We start from the raw sequence: 25,734 nt of genomic DNA, 5'->3' as shown, positions 1-25,734 counted from the left end.
CAAAAACACTGGCATTGACATGGGACAATACCCATATTTACCAGCTTGATTAACAATGCTAGGTTAAGACAAGACAGTTTCAAATCCATTTTCAACAAAGAAAACTCAGTAGCAAAATGCAACTTTTATCTATTTTAAAGTCAGCCCATTTAGAGTTCCTCTTTCTCACCAACTCCCTTTCTCACCATCCAACAAGTGACTATATAAAACACGTGTTTTATCTACAGAAGGGGTAGAGAAATTGATACGATCTATTGGGACAATTTTGAATTTCAGTACTCTAAAGATTCAGCCAGATGGCAATTACAGAGATGTAGCCCCAAACATATGGAAAATACTAAATTCATCCTATGCTTGAAGGACAGAGATTAACAATGAACCTAGATATCTGGTATGTATGTATGTATTTATTTCTGCTTTTATTTTTATAAAAAAATCTCAAGCCAGCTAACATATCTAATATTCCTTCCTCTTCCTTTTTTCTCCTGTGAGGCGGGTTGGGCTGAAAAAGAGTGGTTGGCCCAAAGTCACCCAGCTGGTTTTCATGGCTAAGGTGGAACTAGAACTCACAGTCTCCTGGTTCTAGCCTGTTGCCTTAACTATATAACTAACCTGGATATATCTGAATTATTACAGACATGGTACATGACACAATACTTTATTATTATAATACTTATTTATAAGTATACTTGTCTCTGCATACAAAGAGTGGCAGAACCTGGAGGGGAGGGAGTTAAAAGAGGGATCAGTTTAGAATCCCTGCGTAGCTATAAGTAGACTAAGTCTAGCCTTTCTTGAATTAAATGGACCCTTATCTAACTCCAAGAAGTTGCTAACTCCGAGTTGAGAAGATTCCTGTGCATAGGCTGTTCAGCAATAAATCAGTTAACCGAACCTTCACATGCAGACCTGGTCTTTCGTGCCTGACAGTTTAATATGTGACTCAAATGCCACTGACTGCCTTCACATACACAATTTAACAATGATTCAAAATGCTTTTTAATATGAGGTTTAAAAGAACCTTCCTTTATTCAAATGATATTTAAGATTATATATATATTACTTCCCCTGACTAAGGCACTTTGCATCCAGTGCCCCAAAATAATTGTTTGTATGCAACTTGCCCAAATATTTACTCTTGTAGGCGACCTTCCCAAAGCGATACATTTTATAAGCAAATTTGGGCTCAGAAAGATTCATAAATGTACAAATTTGTTTTTTAATGAAACTGCCAATCATACCTTCTGTTGAAGCAGCATCAATCATCACTCGTTGCATCAAAACTGGTTCAGTCCCAAAATCGAATACCACAGTTTGACGAAAGGTCCCAAAGATTTCTGTACTAAAAGCTACACTGATTTTGTACACTGAATGATCTGTTCCATTCTGGGCCATCTTTCCTCCAACCCATTCCTGGCAGGTTTCTGGGACTTCTTGTTTTATTTGGGTGCTGCTGTCTCCGGTTGATATTGCCATGATACTAAAATGAGGACGATGCGCATCATAAAGTAGTGCCACTCGATACAGCATTCTTGCAGGCTGTGAAGGAAAAATCTTTTCAATAATTGTGGTGCATGTTTCCTCATTTAAATTTAGGTCTTCCTTCCTTCCTTCCTTCCTTCCTTCCTTCCTTCCTTCCTTCCTTCCTTCCTTCCTTCCTTCCTTCTTCACATTTATAAAGCCACACATCTCACAAAACATGGTTCAGGGCAGCATACAATAAAAAAATGAACCATATATACCTATCTATACATCTATCTATATATCTATATCTACGTTTACATCTATATAAAATTTAAAAGACTAAAAGAGATTATCTCTGGTGTACCCATATCAATAATTCTCCATTTCCATTAGATCCCCAAGCCTTTTGACATAGCCCCGTTTTGAAGGACTTCTGTAATGCAGTGGTGATGCTTCTATATCGCTACACAGAATATAAACATTTCCTGCAACTTCAAAAAGGCTTTATTTATAAAACTACAAGTTTTCTTATCTAATCAAGAAAAAAAAATGAAATGTTACATTAAAAGTGGTTTTGGAAACAGGGAAGTGAGAAAACTCTAAATAATAATTTGCATTCAAATAATAGGCTAGAGTTCAACGTGCTTCACATAAATGATGGAAGGAATTTTATACTGATCTGTAAAATGGCCCACATCAGAAACATGGAGAAGCCAGGTTTTACCCCAAACCATCTTCAAAATGACAGTGCCATATACTGCATCATGATTCTTGGCTCTTCTAATGTCTCCATGGCCTAATGAAATCTATCTCAGTATTCAACTGAATTCTAAACCTTTTAGCAAGGTTCTGCTTTATAAATAGGAGGCAAAGGCGAACACAGTAAGGCAAGCCCAAATCAGACACACAAAATATCTATGAATATATAGATATTTAGGTATTTTTCTTAAATCATAGTAGTACCTGAATGTACAGTAGATATTCAGGTAAATTTACGCTAAATGTAGCATTTATCCTGCGGGTTGAGTTTTTTCCATTGCAAGTTTTTATCCCACAAACTAAATTTTGCATATTGTAGTCCTAAGAACATACCATTTCCAAAGGAGAGGTTCTTTAAAATCTTAGGGCTAAGTATCTGTATTAATGTTCCAGCAATGAATTTTTTTTTTTAAAGACAGACTCCTACCTTACATGTAAGAGCAAAAGTCCACATCTGATGTGATTTTTTGGTGGTGACAGTAATTGATAGTTCAGGGTTATGTTCAACTCTTACTCCATCAAGACATTCACTGAGCTAGAGAAAATGCAGTGTTAGAAATTTTATAAGATAATAACAATGCTGGAAAAATAATTCTGGGTTTAACTGAAGGCCTACACGTTAACATGTTTTTCTGAAAATAAGACCCAGTCTTTTTCCCCCCTCCAAAAGGAGGCATCAGATCTTATTTTCGGGGGTGGGGGAGTCTTTTCCACTCACCTCGCGGTGGCAGCACCAACAGCCCCACCAAGCCGGCCCACTTCTGCGGCCGAAAGAGCAGCTTCATTCTGCAGCTGAGAATGGAGCTCCAGCCTGAATTTCGCCATCAGAGGCCTTTCTGGAAGGCCTCTGCAGCTGAGAACCAAGCTACAAATTGAATCCATAGCTTGGTTCTCAGCTGCAGAGGCCTTCTGGAAAGGCCTCTGACCGTGAAATGCAGGCCGGAGCTCCATTCTCAGCTGCAGAATGAAGCTGCTCCTTTGGCCACAGAAGTGGTCCGGTAAGGCAAGTGTCGATCCACGGGAGGCCTGGCTGCAATGGTAAGCTCCATTCCCCCCCACCCCAGCTTGATTTTTAGGCTTTGCCCCAAAACTAGGGCTTATTTTTGGTGTAGGTCTTACTTTCAGGGAAACACGGTAATAAGACCAACCTAAGTGAATGGTCAGTTTATCAACTAACATTTCATTATAGTTATACTATATCATAATCTGTTCTCAGTGCAAAAAAACTTTTTCAAACATTTCTGGAAGTATTTTCAACTTGAAACAGTCTGTTTTCTGTTTGAAATAACTTTTGAACTTGGAATGGGGAATTTTGCAAAAAAAATTCTGTCCTTGAAACACATCAAGATGAAATATTTTATGCAAACTTCCGTTAATGCAAGTCTCCATGCATGATTCATATTTATATTTATTTTGGGGGCCTTCAAGTCAGTTTTGACTTCCGACAAGTCCCTGTAGTTTTCTCTGCAAGATTTTGGAAGTGGTTTGCTATTACCTCTTTTCTAGGGTTTAGAGAAAATGACTGGCCCAAGGTTACATATATACATCCAAACAATTCAGAGAAAACTCAATGTTTCTTAATGGGCATTTGAAATAAAACTAGAAGAGAGGGCTGCATCAATCTAATATAGCATTTTAACTTCAATGGAATCTACACACAGACACACAGTTTTTCAATCACAAAATTTTTAAGCTACATGCTAAAACCCTAAAATTAAATTCTGTAGCAACATACTTTCAGGCTCTGTAGGACTTTATTTAAGATGTGATACAAAGACATACATACAGCTCAAGAAGTATTCAGATACATAATGAATAACAAAAAGACTGCTGGAGTAATAGAGATTATATATGTACTTGGGGAAGGGAAGCTGCCCATAAATTGAGTAGCACAAAAATTACTATATTTCAATAGCCTTTGGCATTATTAACAGCTCCAACTCATCATCAGAGTCAGAATTATATTTAACTTAGAATCTACAGTTTCAGAAATACAGGGCAGAAATCTCTTTTGTGCCAGAGAGAAATCAAAATGGTTTTAATGGTATGGATGTACAGTAAATCCTATTTATATCCATAGGACTGGTTCATATTCTTCCTATCATTTTGTATTTATGTAGATATATAACTGGATATGCAAACTAAATCTGAAGGTGAGAAATCAATAAAATCTTGGTATCAAAAATAATATACCATTTTCTCTGCATTTTTAGATACATTCCTGACCTAGTCTAGAAGCAGGTTAATATTGTACAATTCACTGAATCATTACACTCTTGACATGAATTTATATTTTCACATGTAAGGCTCTTAGCACTATCAAACTCCATAATGGATTTTTCTGTGATAAGAAAAAAGAAAAATACAGAAGCATCAGTGGAGAAATAAGAATGGTTACAAATGGAAGATCATCATATAGACTAATTCTGTAGGCCTACATCAATATTTTTTTAAAAAAATCTGGAAATGTCTAAAAATAAGAGTGAAATATAACAAATATTTCACAAAGACATAAAGATTTCAATTTCATATGCAAGAATCAGAATCAATTTGTGATTTTTTTATTAACAGAAATAGGCAAATGCATAATACAAATAGTATTTTGGGGGTGTTAAAAATCTAGCAAGACAGTGTCAAAATCAAGCTCCTAATTTTAAATATGAACATTGAGAGATGCATTAATTCTTACCACTTTCTCAGGAGATAATGAATTCATCCATTTTTCAATTAAGGATTCCATGTAACTTCCCAAACATTGCTTGTTTTCTTTCTGTTGTTTTAACTTTATCAAGCGGGAAGCATACCGTTTCTGCCATTCAGTCAGCTCGTCCTGGGAATGTGCTGAAGTACACTGTGCACCATATCTGCAAATTCCTTGTTCTAAAAATCTGCATAAAACAGGGAAGAAAAACATGCCTTAAATTCCCTATTTGAAATAGGCTCCAAATGCAAAAGGTACAGCTCAATCGATCTGCTTACTTTTGCACCTGTGGCAAAGTTGTTGCAAGGTAAGAGGTTGACAGAAATAATTTGAATATGCCTGTCAAACTAAACATTTAGATCCTGGCTACAGTATAATTAAAAGGGATGCGGTGGCTGAGCTTGTCGATCAGAAGGTCGGCAGTTTGGCAGGTCGAATCCTACATGCCGCATAAAAGAGCGAGCGCCTGTTACTCGTCCCAGCTTCTGCCAACCTAGCAGTTCGAAAGCAGTAAAAATGCAAGTAGAAAAATAGGGACCACTCCGGTGGGAAGGTAACAGCGTTCCGTACGCCTTTGGCGTCTAGTCATGCCAGCCACATGACCACGGAGACGTCCTCGGACAAGTGCTGGCTGTTCGACTTTGAAACAGAGATGAGCACCGGCCCCTAGAGTTGGAAACGACTAGCACGCAAGTGCGGGGGAACCTTTACCTTACAGTATAATTTATCCCAGAATATTTAAGGAAAGCCCTAAACTGACATATATTAGCTTGCAATGGTGGCAAATAACTCCTAAACTCTGCTGAAGATGTTACCTAGCCTAGTAACAAAACATTCGGAAAACCAACCCACAAGCTCAGAGAATGAACCTCCACCCTCAACTGTTAGTTTATTCAGGAAATAGTGTGTTTCTTTTAACCTAATCATAAAATGTACAGAATGGTTAAAAAACACATTTTAGTATCAAAAGCATGCCTCCTAAACTCACTGGAGGGAAGTGTTTTTCAAATGGATGGGGGGGGGGAAGACAGAGAAAGAAATCAGTATATGATCTTCCCAGTTTTCTAGATTCTTAGTGACACCTTGTGGCCTTTTCTGCTTATTTCAGATTCATATCGGTCAGCAAATAATTCAAATGGCTGCATATTTTTTTCCACTACTGTATGCACCCAAGGCTATATTTGGATTTATTTGGGTAATTAAAACTATTTCCCCACCAATTCTGTTGCCAGTATAGGAATTCCTTTATAAATGCTTACCACCTGGAAACATAATTTATAAACTATTTACAGTCTGCAATAGGTTTTGCTTTGGCACAGACAGCAATAAGAGCAGTTCAACAGTGGAACTACTGTACTTGGCTCTTTTTTCATTGGGTGTGCACATGCAGTGCTGCACAAGGCAACTGCCAATCTGTTCCTGGGATTCCTGCACTGAACAGGAGTTGGGGGTCTTGATCCTTTCCAATCCTGTGATTCTAAGAAACCAGGAGTTAATTACTAGGTCTTCGAGCACTGCTATACTGTCATTTCTTTATGCCTTTTATGAAAGTTATAATACACCTGTCACCAAGTAAAAGTGGTTCATTTAATTTGAATAATTTATTAATAAGAATATTGCTGTACTTTTTGTTTTCATGTATTTATGTTTTAATTACAATTCTAAATGATATAATTACCAACCATAGGCAGTTTTAGTGGAAAGGCAAGATAAAATTGTGACAATGAGAAAATGCAGATTTATTTTCAAATGACTAAATAACATTTTTAATATACATTTTAAAAAGCTCAAATATGTGCTGGTCTTCAAGCCAACTTAAATATACCGTCTGAATGGAAAAAAATAATTTTGCTACAAGCATAATCACAAAACATCTTCTCATGGAATTCTAAGCTCAAGCCACAATAACATACTTATGCAAATCTATCATCTATCAAATAGGTTTATCATTTGGATAGTTACAAATCAAACAGACACTACAAAGTCTGTTGATCTTACAAACAAAGCAATAACAGGTAAGAATTCAGATTGTGTTAAACTGCAGATGAATATATGTGTTTAAATGAATATACATACTACGCACATACATCATCAAGATTTGTGAATGATATTAGAGTTGAGGACTGTTAAACTGTAAGACAAGTGATCAGTAAACTGGAAGCAAGCTTAAAAATTAGCTTGTAAATGTAAAAATGGGGAAACAATAGTTACACTTTAATTAACACCAGATAGCAGTATTTAACATTTCATTAACAACTTTATAAGGTTGCAATCCAACCTTTTAGAATCACTTATACAGAGAAAGTGGCAAACTGTCACATTTGCCTAGCTGGAGCACTTTGAGATAAATGGGGAGGAGGGATGGACTTTCATTCAGTTCCTTGTTGAGGAATGCAAACTATGACATGAAAACACTAAATAAGAGTTTATCCTGGCATTTTATTACCATGCAAGGGAATGATTCACTTGTGTAGTTTCTGCATACTGGGCTGCTATTAAAGGTGCCAGAGTGTCTTTAAAAAGAAATCCAGTAACCCTCAAAGGTTAGCAATCAGAGTGAGATATCATGTATGGTGCCCATAATTGCACATGTTCCTCTAAGCTACATTCTTTACTGAAGGATTTTGATGGCTGCAGCTTAGAGAAAGATACCATCTGCAGGGAAACCAAATCAGTGTAGTACAAGCATAAAAAACATGAATTACCACACACAAAGCCACTAGGCACTAATTGAAGGGTCAAATACCATCACCATCCAATATGCCTCTAAGCTTACTAGTTAAGAGGATAAAAAAAATCCTTTTATTATCTCAAACACAGATTAAAAGAAACTTCACTCAGAAGGCCCCCCCAAAAGGGGAGCTATTTCGACTAATTCCTTGCTGCCTTTCATCCTTCTGGCAGCAGCACATATTTAACTTTACTGCTCCTTAACATTAAAAAAAATGTGATAAACAGTGTCATGAGACCAGCCAAAGGTCTTTTATGTCATATTGGTTTCAAAAGAAGAGTTTAAAACATATTTACACTTGGAGTGTTGAAATCAATGGCTGGCTCATAGCCATAACATTTGCCAAAATACCAAAAGATAGTGGAGAGACTCCAATACAAGGTCATTGAAAAATATTAAACAATTCCCCCCGCTGTGTCTAGTTTAAACTTTCTCTCAGGGATCAAGAACAGGGAGTAAAAAATATATGCACAGTAGGTGCCTACAATTCTAGGATGTCACTAACTTCCAGATAGGCATGGCCCAGAGGAGAATATTCCAGAAAATTTCATCCTGGAAGTTCTAACCCTAGAACAGTAAATTTTACATATGCTTAAGATGTATGAGTAGAAATGGATCTTACGAGTTATTTTACTCTACCAGTTATCTACTCTACCTTCCTCGGTAAAGAAATATACTAACCTAACCCTGCCACATGACTTTTTAGTGTCTTTGAAAATCTTCAATGAGAAATTATCACTGTTCTAGGCAGACTATTCCAGTGCTTCACAGTTTTTATTATATGAAAATTCCTCCTAATTTTCCAAGGAAATCTCCTTTTTAAAAAAATTTCAACCCGTTGATCATTCTCCTGCCCTCAGATTTAACAAGAGGCAGGTGTATCCCACTTGAACATAAGTTTTTAATACATTTATAAATGATCAGAATTCCCATTGATCTCCTTTTCTGCCAAGGAAATGCACCCAGCTCTTTTAATCAAAGCTCTGGAGGGTCTCCTCTGAACCTGCTCCAACTTTTCCATGGCACTTTTAAAGTGCAGGCACAAGATTGAATAGAATATTCCAAGTGTCACCCAATCAGTGCAGACTAAATATAAGTATTTCCTCCTGTTACCAGAACCCAGAATTTCAATCAATCAGAATACAGCTGGAAGGGATCTTGGTGGTCTTCTAGTCCAACCCCCTGCTCAAGCAGGAGACCCTATACCATTTCAGACAGGTGATTGTCCATTCTTTTATTAAAAAACTCCAGTGATGGAGCACCCACAACTTCTGATGGCAAGCTGTTCCACTGGTTAATTGTCCTCATTGTTAGGAATTTTTTCCATAATTCCAGGTGGCTTCTCTCCTTGATTAGTTTCCATCCATTGCTTCTTGTCTTGCCTTCTGGTGCTTTGGAGAATAAGCTGACCCCCTCTTCTTTTGGCAGCCCCTCAAATACCAGAATACTGCTATCATGTCCCCCCTATTTCTTCTTTTCTCTACACTAGCCATACCAAATTCCTGCAACCGTTCTTCATATGTTCTTGCCTCCAGGCCCTTAATCATCTAACACTTTGCATGTTTTCCAAAGTCTCAACATCTTTTTTGTAATGTGGCAACTAAAACTCGATGCAGTACTCCAGGTGTGGTCTTACTAAGAATTTATAAAGTGGTACTAATACTTCATGTGATTTTGATTGTATGCCTCTGTTTATACAACCAAGGATTGTATTAGCTTTTTTTGTCTGCTGCCGCACAATGCTGACTCATGTTTAAGTGATCGTCCACTAGGACTCCAATGTCCCTCTCACAGTTACTGTTTTTGAGCCAGGTTTCGCCTAATTTGTACTTATACGTTTGGTTTTCCCTGCCTAGGTGTAAAATCTTGCTTTTCTCCACATTAAATTTTATGTTTTTGGATAGGGGCCTTTGTTCAAGTCTGTCAAGATCTTTTTGGTTCCTGAGCTTGTGTTCTGGGGTGTTGGTTATTCCTGCCAGCTTAGTGTCATCTGTAAATTTGATGAGTTCCCCTTCTATTCTCTCATCTAAATAATTTATGAAAATATTGAACTAGGCCTAAGATGGAGCCTTGTGGTACCCCATTGCTCCCTCCCTCCATGTAGATGTAGTACCATTAAGGATTACTTGTTGAATATGGTTTGTCAGTCAGTTACAAATCCATTTGGTAGTGATGCTGTCCTATCTCACATTTTCTAGTTTACCAAGAAGTAGGTCGTGTCTACTTTGTTGAATGCCTTGCTGAAGTCTAAGTATACTATATCCACAGCATTTCGCTGGTCTACTAATTTAATCACTTTGTCAAAGAATGAAATAAGATTGGTTTGGCATAATTTCTGTTAAATTCTGTTAAACTGTGTTTGGCATGGTTTCTGTTAAGGTAGCCTACATTATGATCCCATCATGCACACACAGCTGATAATTCACAGACCGTAAATATTTCCCAAGTGCTCTGCTGCCATAACATGTCTCCCCAATCCCTTCCTATATACTACATTTCATTTTTCCTATCCTATTATGGGATCCTTACATAATCCTACTGGATTTTGTCCAATGTTCAAGTAATTTTGGTTCATGATCTTGTCTTCTAGCCAATTCCCTCAACTTGTTATAATCTTCAAATTAAGTAAGATTTCTTCTCTCTCTCTCCCCTTCTGGTGTGTGTGGATAGATAGATAGATAGATAGATAGATAGATAGATAGATAGATAGATAGATAGATAGATAGATAGATAGATAGATAGATAGATAGATAGATAGATAGATAGATAGATATAGAGACACACATACATACATACTGGAATGCAGTATGTATACATATAATCCTGGAATGCACAAATATTGGAACAACTAAGATTTTATGCAAAAATCAACTGCAAAAAAACTGCAAAAATCATCTCAAATTACTGAATAATGTAATTATTCAAAAAATTCCATAATTTCCATTGATGTTGTAATTACTCATTTAGCTACCCAAAACTTATGCCTAAGAATATTATCTGTAATATATCTGGTTTTCTCATTTTTAAAAAATATGGGTAGCATAGATATTAGGCTGTAGAGGGGATTGTCTTTAGCTAATTCTGTATTTATATACAATATGCATTGTCAATGAACTATAATTCCAGTAACACCCAGTTTTCAACTTCTACAAATAGAAGACTAGCATTCTTTTGTCTCCCAATTTCTGGTACCATTCTTTTGCATTACCTTCAAGTAACCAGGCTTTTATAGGTCATAACCAACCTCTTGAATCACACGAGAAGCAAACTGGCAACCAGGGCAGTTCATAAAATAGGAGTGTCATTTGGGCATACTGAGGAATGCCCATCGCTGTCTGTGCCACTGTATTTTGCATCAATCAAAACTTCTGTGTGTCCTTCAAGAGCAGCCCTATGTAAAATATGTAGCAGTGATCGAGTTGTGAGATGACTAGGGCAAAACTGACAGTCTGAATGGTCTCTAGGTAGTGAAAGGCACAAAGGCATATTAGATGAAGCTATGCAAAGGCCTTCCTGACACAGCTGCCACTATCTTATCAAGCAGGAGCTGTGAGACTAGGAAGACTTCTGCATTATATGTGAATTTGAATGAGAAATTGCTACCTCCAAATGTAAAGAAGGAGAAGAATCATCATAAATTCTTTCTCCCTTCCTTTTCCAGGAAGTATCTCATGAATATACTGCCATCCGCAAAAAAAATCTGGTCTGAAACCAAAGTACAGATGCAGTCAAAAGGATCAGTTCTCCTTCATTTCTCCGCAAAGAATCCCAATTTGCTGTGAAATAGGTTGAAATTGACATAAGTAAGTGGCATCCATCATTCTTTATTTCCTAGCCTGCAGACCAGACATTTTGTTTTTGATTTATCATATATTAACTATACATTAAGTTAATCCAAAACTATATCCTATAATTGAGGGGAATACCCCTCTCTGATTTTGTTCTTTTTTTATTCATTCACAAATACATTTCTTACTTCCTAGATCAGGGGTGGCAAACCTATGGCACACGTGCCACAGGTGGCACGTGGAGCTGTCCCTGTGGGCACACACGCCATCACCCTGGAAGGAGGCGGGGCCAGGCTCCTCCCCTCCGCTTCTCCACATGCACACTTGAGTCGGAGCAGGTGCAAGAGCTAGGTGGATCAGGGCTGGATGGTGGAAGCAGCTGCCAGCGTGAGTCCAGGTAAGACTGCAGAGCGATTTTGCAGAGGCCCCCCCATGGCCAATCTGGGCGGCAGAGGCCTTTTACAAGCCTCTGGAGCTTGGATCGGGCCGCTGGGGTGCTGCAAAATCGCCCAGTGGCCGTGGATTCGAGCTCGGGAAGGAAGGCAGGGCAATCCATGCAGGGGGCGGGGGTGAGAAAATGGTGGCGGTGGCACAGTGATCCGTGCAGGGGAAAGAAACGGTGGTGGTGGTGGCGGCAAGGAGATCCATGCAATGGGGGAGAACAGTGGCGGTGGCACGGTGTTTCATGTGGGGGGGAAAATGGCGATGGGTGAAAGGAGATCCATGTGGCGGGTGGGAGGGAACAGGAGTATCATGGCAATCTGTGCAGCAGCTTGGGGCAACAATCTTCCCTCCCCCTGCCATGGCAGGCGACTACTCACTGTGCTGTGGGCCATGCCTGGAACCCCCGAGGAGACGGCCCGGCTTCCCCTCGTCGCTTCTGGCCGTCTGGGCTCTGTGGCCCAGCTCTCACCCTCCCCCCGTAGGAGAAAGAGCCTGGAGAGAACGGAAGAGCTTGTAGCGAATGGGGGGAATGTGCGAATGCACAGAGGAGAAACAGCCTGGAGGGAACGAAAGAGCTTGTAGCGAATGGGCGGAATGTGCGAATGCACAGAGGAGAAACAGCCTGGAGGGAACGGAAGAGCTTGTAGCGAATGGGAGGAATGTGCGAATGCACTGAGGAGAGAGAGCCTGGAGAGAACGGAAGAGCTTGTAGCGAATGGGGGGAATGTGCGAATGCACAGAGGAGAAACAGCCTGGAGGGAACGGAAGAGCTTGGAGCGAATGGGGGGAATGTGCGAATGCACGGAGGAGAGAGAGCCTGGAGATAACGAAAGAGAGAGCTTGGAGTGAATGGGGGAAATGTGCGAATGTACAGAGGAGAAAGAGCCTGGAGGGAACGGAAGAGCTTGGAGCCAAAGAGGGGAATGTGTGAATGCATGGAGAAGAGAGAGCCTGAAGGGAAGGGAAGAGAGAGCTTGGAGCGAATGGGGGCAGAATGTGTGAATGCACGGAACAGAAAGAGCCTGGAGGGAACGGAAGAGCTTGTAGCGAATGGGGGGGGGGAATGTGCGAATGCATGGAGGAGAAAAAGGCTGAAGGGAACGGAAGAGCTTGGAGCGAAAGGGGGGAGGAAAATGTGTGAATGTACGGATGGAGAAACAGCCTGGAGGGAACGGAAGAGCTTGGAGCCAAAGAGGGGAATGTGTGAATGCATGGAGAAGAGAGAGCCTGAAGGGAAGGGAAGAGAAAGCTTGGAGCGAATGGGGGGGGGGGAATGTGTGAATGCACGGAACAGAAAGAGCCTGGAGGGAATGGAAGAGCTTGTAGCGAATGGGGGGGGATGTGCGAATGCATGGAGGAGAAAAAGGCTGGAGGGAATGGAAGAGGAAGGTTGGAGCGAATGGGGGGGAATATGCAAATGCACAGGGGAGAAAGAGCCTGGAGGGAACCACAGAGAGAGCTTGGAGCTGGGGGGGGGATGTACAGAGCAGAAAGTATTCATTCATACTTCCCGCCCCTTCCCTCCCCCTTTGCTCCCAGCTCTTTCTGCTCCCTTCATTCACACTTCCTGGGCACAGAGAAGGGAGGGAGGGAGGGAGGGAGGGACAATGGAAGGTAAGAAGGAAGGAAGGGACAATGAGAAAGAAGGAAGGAGATGGGAATGAGAAGGAGAGAGGCACATGACCCCTGTGGATACTGCAATGGTCATAAGTGAAAAATGGTCATAAGCCACTTTATTCAGTGCCTTTGTAACTTCAAACAGTCACTGTTGTAAGTCAGAGACTACTGCACTTTATCACTTTTTTTCCTTTTTTTGGGGGGGGGGGGGTCATCAAGTTTTTGACACCTTGCTAGGCGACTGGAAAAGCCCTGAGTTAGAGTACTAGGATTGCAGCTACTTTCTTGCAGGTATGTGGAATGGCGTGGGACCCACAGGTTTTGCAAAGTTAAGTGAGGAACTTGGTTACAACTTATTAGGAAAGATAAAATAGACAACCAAGAATGCTTTATTGACCATTCTTCATCCAGATTTTATATCAGTTGCTAGTACAGGCATTCTGCTTCAGATTTCTGTTATTTTCAGTATCTGATAAAATGAATGAGTACTTTTCCAACAACCTGTAAAATCCAAGACACTGGGCTTTCATTGTTTAATTCCCTCATACAGTAGTGGCCAAAATTGTGGAAACCTTTTGGGAAAAGTGTACAGTAGAAATGCCACCTTTGGTTAAGTTTCCACCATTTTTCTTGTAATTTCTTTATAACTGTAGCCTTGTTCACTTAATAATACTATTTTACATCACTTTCTGGGCAACCAGTCAACTCTTTGCACCATTACTTTAATTTTACATTTTACAAACTCAATGAAAGAACACAAAAAACACAACCAACTTGATAGTGATCACATAACACACTGACAAATGTCCTCCTCTCAGCTTCCATACATGACAACAATAATTGAATCCTACTGTGATCTGATTGGCTTATTGCCAAAACAAGATGAGGAGCCTCCTGCCCACTGTCCCACCCGCCAGAGACCCCCTGGATCTCCCTCAACCCTGCCCGGCCCCCATAGGCATCCCTCCTCAGGAGCAACATCGAGGTGGCCACACCCACCCATGCTGCCATGACTACCATAGCCATGCCCACTCAGTGGGCCACGCCCACCTGGCAGCCGGCAATGCATAAGTGGGTTTTGGGTTGCAGTTTGGGCACTCGGTCTCTAAAAGGTTCGCCACCACTGTCCTAGACGATGCCTACATAGCAGAAGATGAATACAAGATCAAATAATATCTGTTTTTTTAAAAGACTCCCAAATATCAAACAGAATTTTGTTTACCAATTTCAGTTTCATCTCTCTCCATTACTAATGCTTTCAGTAATCACTCAAACTGAGAAATATTTAAAAAATGCATTATTTTACCTTTTGCATAATGTGTATTCTTCACTACTTGTGACTCCCCGGGGTGGAGGGCGAAATTGCCAGCCGTCATGACATCCTGTCACATTATGATAAAATGCAAGTTATTTTTCTGGTTGCTGCTATTCTTTAATTCCTGATACACAGGATATCCAGATTTAAACAATATAATTAATTACAAACATTGAACTAAACAGCTGACAGTTCAATCCAACTAACAAGTTATGCTGTATTCCAAGCAAAGGGAAACAAGTGATCCTCACTAGCAATAATATCTTCCAAGTATTACCTAAAGGAAAGTGACTCAGAGGGAGTTCCCAAAATTAGGAGCTATTATTCTCCATGAATATTTGTCCATCACTTTTTAAAAATAAATCAGAAATTACTTCCCTCAAAAGGACCCTGGCAGATTAGTTTGATCATGATTATATTTCCTGGAGCATATATTTAAAAGGCAAGTTGCACTTCAGAAGAGAACACAACTTCCACAAATTTTACTGGATGCACGATATAGAACAGAATTCCAAAGCAGGGAAGATTACCACTTAATTACTCTGGATTGGAAGTCATATTAAAAACTACTTATTATATGTACACTAGAGAATTTTTTTTAACTTCATATATTCTGAATATCTATTAAACATTGGTATATTATGCATTTTATTAGTTTTTAAATAAACATATTTGAACTCTCTTCATAGAAAAAAAGAGAAGCAAATTGTTTTAAATACAAGTCATCCTTGACTTATGACTACGATTGACCCCAAATTTTCTGTTGCTAACAGTGGTTAAATGAGTGTTTCCCCATTTGATGACCTTTGTTGCCACAGTTGTTAAGTGAATCACTGCAGTTATTAAAATGGTTGTAAATTGAATCTGGCTTCCCAGTGACTTTGCTTGTCAGAAGATTACAAAAGGTGATCACATGATTCCAGGATACTGCAACCATCATAAATATAAACCAGTTGCCAAGTGTTCAAATTTTGCTCATGTGACCATGCAGATTTTGCAATGGTCGTAAGTGAAAAATGGTCATAAGTCACTTTTGTCAGTGCCGTGGTAACGTTGAAAGGTCACTAAATGAATGGTTGTATGTTGAGGACAACCTGTAAATAAATATAAATACACCAACAAATGAGGGAAACGTTCTAGTATGACTATTTCTCACGTTTGCAAAATCCCATCTAATGGTAACATTTCAAACCTTACTTTTAAGATTCTAAGAAGCCCCAGTGAGAAATCCTGATGACTTGCCCTCCAGGGGAAACCCCTGCAAATCCTGCCTCAGAACCAGAGGATTCCCCCATCCATGAGTGTGATTCAGAACTGAATCAATTTTAATTTCATTCCTAACCCAATTAATCTTTTTTTATATTTGTCTGATACAGAATGGTAAGACAAACATGCTTTTTCGACAGACTAATTATCAATTCCAATGTTTACTTAAATTAAGACATTAATATTTTGAAGTGTACCTTCTTCCACCTCTTCCACATGATGTACTGAGGGTATTTTACAAGCTGCTGCCTGCAATCATAAAGATTAAAATCAATGCCAAATATGCTTCTAATTACTATGTGTATAAAAATAAGAAAAATATCAGGCTTCTACGGTGGACCAGACATCCCTGAAGGCACACTAAACTAGATTACTCTGAAGAATTAACCTGGTATTTCAAAATGACATTGTCTTAGTTATTACCTATTTAATCCCAGAATGCAGATATCGGAATAAAATTCTCCAGAGACAATCTTGAGTAGAAGATGTGCCTTTAGAAATTGTAAGCAATATTCTCCACTCTGGGCTATCTTATAACACTTTTTTAAATTTCAACTATTGTGACTTCCAACAGGAATTGTTTGCATCATATTTTCTGAGGCCAGCTTATTTACTAGCACTTTAAATCCTCCATTAAAACATTACAGGCAGCTCTCATCTGCACAAATCACATGTTTCTGCTGTCCTTATTGCTATAAAGGTAGAAAAGAAGTGTGTAGATAAGACTAAGGTCAATGTAGGTTTGTTCTGGCAGTATTTAACCATTTAAAATGTAAAGCCAAATCAAGGTACCCGTTAGTCAAGACAACTGCACTATAAAATGTAAGGTAGGCCACAGTGAATAATTGCTATAAAACAACAGATAAAAGAGGATATTAAAAATGCTCCTTAAATTATAGCAGTCACTTTCAAATTGGGAAAACAAAAACTGGTACAAAAAACAAATTTCTTTATTTCAGGAAGAGATATTCTTACCTCTGTTTCAACAAGAAGGTTTTTCAGCCTTGTCAGATCTTTAGTTACCATCCCATTCTGCTAAGAAAGAATATCATCACATTCTGCTTATTTATTACCTATTATAAAAAATAAAAACTGAAACATTTTTCCATCAGATTTTTTCATGGTTATACATAAGTTTAGTTTTGAGAGAAACATACAACTTTTTAGTGTTATTTCTATGGCACCGTTTGGCTGAATGCTTTGGAATTATTACAGACCAGTTGAAATATAACCTATCAATTTAATTGAAGAGGGTAGTTTTTAAGTTTTTTGCTGAAAGTGCTTTTTCCCTTTTGTTTGATAAAATGCTCTTTCAAACATGAAATTGCAGTGGCAAACTTAAAAAAGCTAGCAATAACATTATGATACATGAATATTTCAAACTAGAAATCTGCACGGGTCTTCTCAGTGTATAAGATTGCAAGGATAAATTACGCAACTTAACCTTGCTTTCTGTAGTTGTTTTTTGCTTCTTGTACAACAGACATGTCAAACACAAGGCCTGGGGGCCGGATCCTGCCCGCAAAGTGGTTTCATGTGGCCCGCGAAGCCATCCTGGAAACAGTGAGGGAACGGCCCCCTCTGCCTTGGCCCTGGCCCAGAGACCCCCCTTCTGCCAGAGACCCTCAGATCCCTCCCACTCCTGCCCAGGCCCCCATAGGCACCCTTGATGCGAACAATGTAGAGCTGGCCACGCCCACCCAGTAGGCCATATGCACTTTAGCCACACCCAGTAGGCCACGCCCACCCAGGCCACACCCACCCGGCCCCCTGAGGGCAACCGCAATGCTGATGCGGCCCTCAATGAAATTGAGTTTGACACCCCTGTTGTACAATGATTTCACTTCAATGCCCACTGGAAAGGAAGCAAAGGCTTGCAAATCACTGCCAAATGTGATTTGCCATGTCATATATGGTTTGCACTATGATTAAGCCTTCTGCAATTTTTCACAATTTCCAATACAAATAAATATCAATCCAAACATTTACTGCTGAAGAAAGCCTAAGCTGTGGCACAAGTACAAATATGAACCACAAATAAAATTTGGGTAAAGGCAGAGATCCTTTGCTAAAATTTCAACCAGAAGCTTTCATTAAATTAATCTGTCCTGGCCATGGTTCTGTATCATTAAAAAAACAGATAAATAAACAGTTAATTCTCCTTGCAGCCCTTCTGATCTAAACTACTCTCCCATTAGTAAAATTATGCTGTAGCAACTGTGTATTGCTCCAAAGCAGTTTTACTTCTATATAAAAAATACGTTGCTATAATTAAGAGATTGGTCATTAAAAAGTTTTCCCCATTCCATGTATGTTGGTGCTAACTGAAATTGAGCCACTATCCTTTTTTTTAAAAAAAATCTATTGCTTGAGAACTGATTTCTGAAGTAATTAAGGGAAGAAAGGGATATTAAGGATTAAGAACTTACAAAAAGCTTATGGCAAAAGTCTGACATATCATATGGGACATGTTTCATGAATAAATTTTCTGTTCTGTATCTGCTCCCAATATCTAATAGAGAGCCGCAAAGATGACCTTAGAAAAATTATGAAGAGATGGTTTCAGCAACATATACAACTCAAGACTGGCTCCGTCCTAACCCTCTGGGGTTTGTAAGGGATGCTTTATGCTGTTAGCTTCCAACATTCTATTATAGCCTATATCAATACAATACTATCCCATAATCTGATTCTACTGAATCTGTTGCAAAAGCTGGCCAAAACCACACACACAAAGTTGACAAATTGGATTTAGGGAATGTATGTATATTAAACCAAGGCTAAGCATGCTCTCATTATGATATCAGATCGACTCTCCATGGCTAATTCAATACAAAGTAATTTTATTACAGCCTTAAATAACAACAATGTTACAAACAGCAAAAACACAGTACCATTAATACATTTAGTAAATATCAATTCCTATATCCCAGATAATATAATTAGCAATCTGCTTCTCTGAGAGACACTGAAGTATACAAGGTTCTAGATGCAAAAAGACAAAATTTTGCAATTAAGTTGCTCTCTAGTTCTTACCAACCAATTCATAGAAAAATCATCTGTATCGGCCAGAAAACTAGTTAATAAAGGCTGGATAAGTCTTAACTGAGAATCAGCATAAAATCTGTAGCATTAGGTTATGTTTATTTGTATCTTCTCATTTCAGGGACAATATCTCTGAAATACTGGGATGTAAATTCCCAGAAAGTGCCCATAGTTATTTCAAGTAGATAACTGAAGACAAGTAATGCGCAAGGAAAATTCTCTGGGTTTCCTTAAGAGATCAATAAATCCCCATAGTTTGTCTTAAGTTATTGGGTTGGGTTTTATAAATTTGTTTTAACCTTTTTAATGTGTTCTAACTTATTCATGGGCATTGTTGTTTAATCGTTTTTAATTTTTGTATCTTGTTTTTTAATATGAGTCCTTCGGGAGAAGGGCGATATACAAATTAAATTAATAATAATAATAAGTTATTTTATCACTTTGTATGTTAAGTCCATGGCTTGATGACCTTTCCAACATTATCTAACCCTGAATATAATTGACATTCGGAAAGAAACCAGACAATTATAAATTTACTGATGATGCTCTTCTATGAAACCTATGATTATCGCTTATTAAAAATGAATGCAGTCCAACTGAAACTAGATGGATCTCCAGCCATACTAATAAAATCACTTGCCAAATTTGGCCTTCAATTTTAATCAGTACAGCCAATGTAACATGATTAATAGGGATGCATGGGGAGTTGATTAAAGAGTAATATGATTGAATCATACATCTAAATCAACTTGGAGATTCACCATTTGCTGAATATACATGTTTTTCCAAATTGAATCCATTTGACTTACTGAATTAACAATTCAAATGAAATCAACTTGTTGAATCAAATCAGTGACATGATTTGGACACTGGATGATTTATAGTCCTGATGCTTTACAAAACAGGTAAGTGACAAACATGATCTGCTAGTGCCCCATGCATTTGGACTGATTTCTCTCAGAAATAATCAAAGTGTCTTCTCTGTGAAAGTGTCTAGTGTCAGATAAATTTATTAAATGGAAAACAACAAAATAAAACAGTGAGATCAATACAAGCAAATAAACTTTCCAATCAATCCAACATACAACCATTCAAGTGGCATTTTAACACTCTCTCTCAGGCTAATATTTTTTTAATATATTACATTGCAACACAATTATGCAACATTTGTTGATATCAATACATTCTATACAACTATGTTCAATTATAATAAGATTAATGTAATTCTTATCATATAAAATTCATTTTACCATGTTTTTCTGTTAGCAAATGTTTTCTTTCCTTAACCCTAACGTATGAACAGATATAAGCAAGAGCACAGTAGCTAAGGAGGAGCACAGTAGCTAAGTCCTTGCTGATTGGACCCTCTTTGCTTTTAAACTACCAGAGGCTGCTGGGAAAAGCTACAAAACTGTGAGTTAAGGAGAAGTAGGTGGAGGAGCACAGTAGCTAAGTCCTTGCTGATTGGACCCTCTTTGCTTTTAAACTGCCAGAGGCTGCTGGGAAAAGCTACAAAACTGTGAGTTAAGGAGAAGTCGGTGGAGGAGCACAGTAGCTAACTCCTTGCTGATTGGACCCTCTTTGCTTTTAAACTGCCAGAGGCTGCTGGGAAAAGCTACAAAACTGTGAGTTAAGGAGAAGTATGTGGAGGAGCACAGTAGCGGCCCGCGCGCCGTTTCGTATAACAAAATCAAAAATAGTGGTGGTACATTCAGGGCAAGTGCATCTGAGATTCCTTTCATCTCAGCATGTCTGGCTTAGTTCAGTGCAACGCTTGTTTTGTAGCTGTCTTTCGCAGTACTCTTTTCAAACTGGGAAACTGTCCTATCTGTACACAAATTACTAGTCTACAAGGACAGATTATTTATCTAGGGTCTGTAATCTGCGCTCTTCAGGCAGAAATCAGGTGTTTGGTTCAGCCCTCCTACTCTACTGAGCCTCCATGCTATCAGCCCCCTCTACCGCAAAGATCCTGCAGGAGAAGGGCAGTGTGGACAACCATGGGATCTGGCAGGGTGAGAGCTGTGAACCATAAACCCAAAGCTTTAGCTGTGTCCCTGCATAACAGATACCGTGCCCTTGGTGACCTTAACAGGGACATTAAGGAAACAGGTCAAAGTAATTGTGATGATAACTCAAATAAGCAGGGGACCATGGTCCGAGATGAACTTGTTTTTGACAGGGAGAAGTGCGAATTAGGTATTACACATCAGTCATGCAAGAAAAGAAAGGTACCCAAAAAGAGAAGCCACCTTCTGCTTGGTGATTCAATTATAAGGGATGTTAATTTAGGAAAGGATACAGAAGTTTCAAAAGAGGTCAGGTGTCTTCCAGGTGCTACTGCCAGTAGGGACAAGAAGCGTATTTTCAAAATAGTCAACAATGCCAGCAAAGACTGTGATGTGAATGCCATTGTACATCTTGGCACTAACGATCTGTCCCAAAATGATGTACTCTGTGTGCAGAATGATTTCCAGAGCTTGGGGAAGGAACTCAGCAGAATAGGCTGTAGGCTCACTTTTTCAGAGGTCTTACCAGTGTATAAGGAGCAAAATGGAAAAGGCCAGCGTATAGCAGAATTTAATATGTGGCTAAAGGAGTGGTGTAAAGGAGAAGGCTTTGGTTATATTAGTCACAATGTCTGTAGCTGGTCCAATAAAAAATGTACAAAAGAGATGGTCTGCATCCATCCAAGAAAGGGACTGAGTTACTTGGCAATAAATTCACAGCTTTTCTGGAGGAATATTTAAACTAAACAACGGGGACAGTGAGTTAACTGATACAAAACATCACTGTCCCCAGCAATCTAAGAAAATAGGGGAACTCAGGCACCACACAAGTTATGTAGCAAGTAAACACAGGGTCAGTCACAAAGGACTCAAATGTCTATACACCAATGCGCAGAGTATGAACAGTAAGCACGGTGAACTAGAAATTCAGGTAAATGAGGGCGGATATGATATTGTTGCCATTACGGAAACATGGTGGGACGAAACCCACAAATGGAACACACAGCTAGAGGGATTTAAACTATTTAAAAGAAACAGACTAAACAAAAGAGGAGGAGGAGTTGCTCTCTATATAAGAAATAACCTTATCTCTACAGAAATAGAGCACAACAATGATGAAAACTGTAAACTTGAATGTATTTGGGTCAATATAAAAGGGGGGAAAATGGCATTGTCATAGGTGTATACTATAGGCCACCCAACCAAGCAGAGGAAATAGATGAACTCTTTGCTAGTCAGTTAACTAAGGTATGTAGGAAGCGCATCACAATAGTAATGGGGGACTTTAATTACCCTGATATCAACTGGGAGACAAACTCTGCACCAAGTGGAAGATCTAACAGATTCCTGACAAATCTAGCAGACAACTTTCTCTCCCAAAAAGTAGAGAAGGGAACTAGGGAAACTAGGGGATTAGCCATATTGGATTTAATTCTCACTAACAGAGATGAAATGATAGAAAGTGTCGAAGCCACAGGAACCTTGGGGGGAAGCGATCATGCAATATTGGAATTCAACATTATGGAAGCACAAGCAATAGAATACAGCCAAACTAGAGTCTTGGGACTTTAAAAGAGCTAATGTCAATAAACTTAGAGAGACCTTGGGAAGAATTCCATGGATGAGAATCCTAAAGGGGAAAACAACTCAAGAAGCTCAAGAAGTGAGATAATAAAGGCGCAGTCTAGCACAATACCAACAAAGAAGAAAAATAACAGCTTTCAAAAGAAACCAGCATGGCTGCATAAAGAACTCTCTGATAAACTGAAAGATAAAAAGGACAAGTATAAGAAGTGGAAAGAGGGGCACATAACTAAGTCAGAATATCAGCATACAGCCCGTGCCTGCAAAGATGAAGTCAAGGAAGCTAAGGCTCAATATGAACTAAGGCTTGCGACCAAAGTCAAAAATAACAAAAAATGCTTCTTTCAACATATAAGAAACAAGAAAAAGGTTCAGGAAATGATTGGTCCATTAGTGGGGGAAAGTGGCAAGAAGGTGACAAGCAACAGGGAGAAAGCAGAACTATTTAACTCGTTTTTTGCATCTGTCTTTACACAAAGGGAAAAAACAGTCCAACCTACCAAAACCAGTGCCATAAAAAACAGAATAGAAACACAAGTTAAGATAGGCAAGAAAATGGTAAGTGAGCACCTGCCCAGCCTAGACGAGTTCAAATCACCAGGACCAGATGGATTACACCCCAAGGTTCTCAAGGAACTGACAGACATGATCTCAGAACCACTGAACTATATTTTTCAAAGATCCTGGAGCACTGGGGAACTACCAGAGGACTGGAAGATTGCTGATGTAGTTCCCATATTCAAAAAAGGGAAAAAATAGATCCAGGAAATTACAGACCTATCAATACCTGGGAAGATTCTGGAAAAGATAATCAAACAACAAATCAGCGAACACCTTGATGAGAACAAAGTTATCACTAAAATCCAACATGGGTTTGTCAAAAACAGATCATGCCAGACAAATCTTATTCCATTCTTTGACCAAGTGACAAAACTAGTGGACCAGAGGAATGCTGTAGATATAATTTACTTGGACTTCAGTAAGGCATTTGATAAAGTAGATCACAACCTACTACTTGATAAGATAGAAAAATGTGGGTTAGATAGCATCACCACCAGATGGATTCGTAGCTGGCTGACCGGCCATACTCAGCATGTGGTTCTCAATGGAACCGCATCTACATGGAAGGAAGTGTGCAGTGGGGTGCCCCAGGGCTCTGTTCTGGGCCCAGTGCTCTTCAACATCTTCATCAATGATTTGGATGAGGGGATAGATGGGGAACTCATCAAATTTGCAGACGACACCAAGCTGGCAGGAATAGCCAATACTCCAGAAGATAGGCTTAAGATACAGGAGGATCTGGACAGACTCGAACACTGGGCACTATCTAACAAAATGAAATTCAATTGTGAAAAAAGTAAAGTTCTACATTTAGGCAGGAAAAATCAAATGCACAGGTATAGTAAAGGTGGTACCTTGCTCAATAGTAGTAACTGTGAGAGAGATCTTGGAGTCCTAGTGGACAATCACTTAAATATGAGTCAGCAGTGTGCTGCAGCTGCCAAAAAAGCCAACACAGTGCTAGGCTGCATTAACAGAGGGATAGAATCAAGATCACGTGAAGTACTAATACCACTTTACAATGCCTTGGTAAGGCCACACCTGGAATACTGCATCCAGTTTTGGTCACCACGATGTAAAAAAGATGTCGAGACTCTAGAAAGAGTACAGAGAAGAGCAACAAAGATGATTGGGGGACTGGAGGCTAAAACATATAGGGAACGGTTGCTGGAATTGGGTATGTGTAGTTTGATGAAGAGAAGGTGAGGGGTGGCATGATAGCAGTGTTCCAATATCTCAGGGGCTGCCACAAAGAAGAGGGAGTCAAGCTATTCTCCAAAGCACCTGAAAGCAGGACAAGAAGCAACGGATGGAAACTAGTCAAGGAGAGAAGCAACCTAGAACTAAGGAGAAACTTCCTGACAGTTAGAACAACTAACCAGTGGAACAACCTGCCTCCAGAAGTGGTGGACAGCCATTTGTCTGAAATGGTATAGGGTTTCCTGCCTGAGGGGTTGGACTAGATGACCTCCAAGGTCCCTTCTTCTTCTTCTTCTTCTTCTTCTTCTTCTTCTTCTTCTTCTATTATTATTATTATTATTATTATTATTATTATTATTATTATTATTATTATTATTATTATTATTATCCTGTTCAAATTTAAGATTCTGATTATATAAATAGAAATTCAAACATGCTTAATATCATCTTTGGATATACTTCCTTAAGTTTTTAACGTAAATGGGCCCAAACGAGTAATATAAAATCCATAAACAATTTTATTTAAATCCTGAATTGCAGTTGAAATCTAGAGAGAGTAAAGTAGCATATTACTCAGATATCTCATATCTTCTCGTCCATTTTGACATGTTTTACCTCCCTGACATACAAAGTTGTTTTGGAAAATTGAGGAAATCTGTAGAATGATTTAAAAGAAACTAGGAGCAAATTAAGAGAAATCAACTGCAGTGCACAAGAAAAAGTATATTTCTGCTTGCCTTCAGAGATGCAAATTAAAAAGAATGTGGCCAAGAAACTACACACAAGAATATGTATGAAGCCCATATTTACAGTTTCATAAAAAGTAAACTAATGTTTTTCAGGAGTAGACACACAACAGCTAACCAAAAAAGAGAATTCAAATAAACCATACACATCAAAAGAAGGGAAGCTTACACTCTGAAAGAGTCAACAGCCCCCTCATTGCCTCCTCCAAAATATTCCCTACCATCGCCCTACTTGGTTGGCATCCTTCATAACAAAGTGGTGGCTTCAACTACTGATCAGTCTTTTTTTACAAGAAGATTCTAAATCTACGAGGGGTTAAAAAGTGTTTTTAAAAATATGTTGATGTTGAATTTTAGCACTTCGGATTGCAGAAAAACAGACTTCCAAAGTTTTTTTTTTTATTAAAGAGTTTTACAAAAAAAGATTTTACAATACATATCCCCAAAACCCACCCACCCCATACTTCCAAAGTTTTTTATAGGATAGGATAGGGGTATGGTAGG

The 25,734-nt window shown here is 38.9% G+C and overlaps 1 protein-coding gene across 6 annotated transcripts in view; it reads right to left on the bottom strand.

Moving 5' to 3' along the window:
• The window catches only part of HELZ (helicase with zinc finger), a 169,778-nt gene that overhangs the window by 103,917 nt on the left and 40,127 nt on the right, over nt 1–25,734 (bottom strand). For 3 of the 6 annotated variants that reach the window (XM_081317976.1, XM_081317977.1, XM_081317974.1), the window contains 6 exons: nt 17,061–17,120; nt 16,283–16,334; nt 14,811–14,886; nt 4,913–5,111; nt 2,651–2,758; nt 1,242–1,539 (listed from right to left, as the gene is read on the bottom strand). In XM_081317976.1, coding sequence (XP_081174102.1) covers nt 1,242–1,539; nt 2,651–2,758; nt 4,913–5,111; nt 14,811–14,886; nt 16,283–16,334; nt 17,061–17,120 — 793 coding nt within the window. The remainder of the gene's footprint in view (nt 1–1,241; nt 1,540–2,650; nt 2,759–4,912; nt 5,112–14,810; nt 14,887–16,282; nt 16,335–17,060; nt 17,121–25,734) is intronic. The other 3 variants (XM_081317978.1, XM_081317979.1, XM_081317975.1) reach the window with 1 other exon arrangement.

Source organism: Vipera berus (assembly GCF_964194415.1).
Source record: "Vipera berus genome assembly, chromosome: 2".
In the NCBI taxonomy this organism is placed as follows: domain Eukaryota; kingdom Metazoa; phylum Chordata; class Lepidosauria; order Squamata; family Viperidae; genus Vipera; species Vipera berus.
The sequence above is the reverse complement of the archived record's forward strand: the minus strand, read 5'-3'. Positions and strand labels throughout refer to the sequence as shown.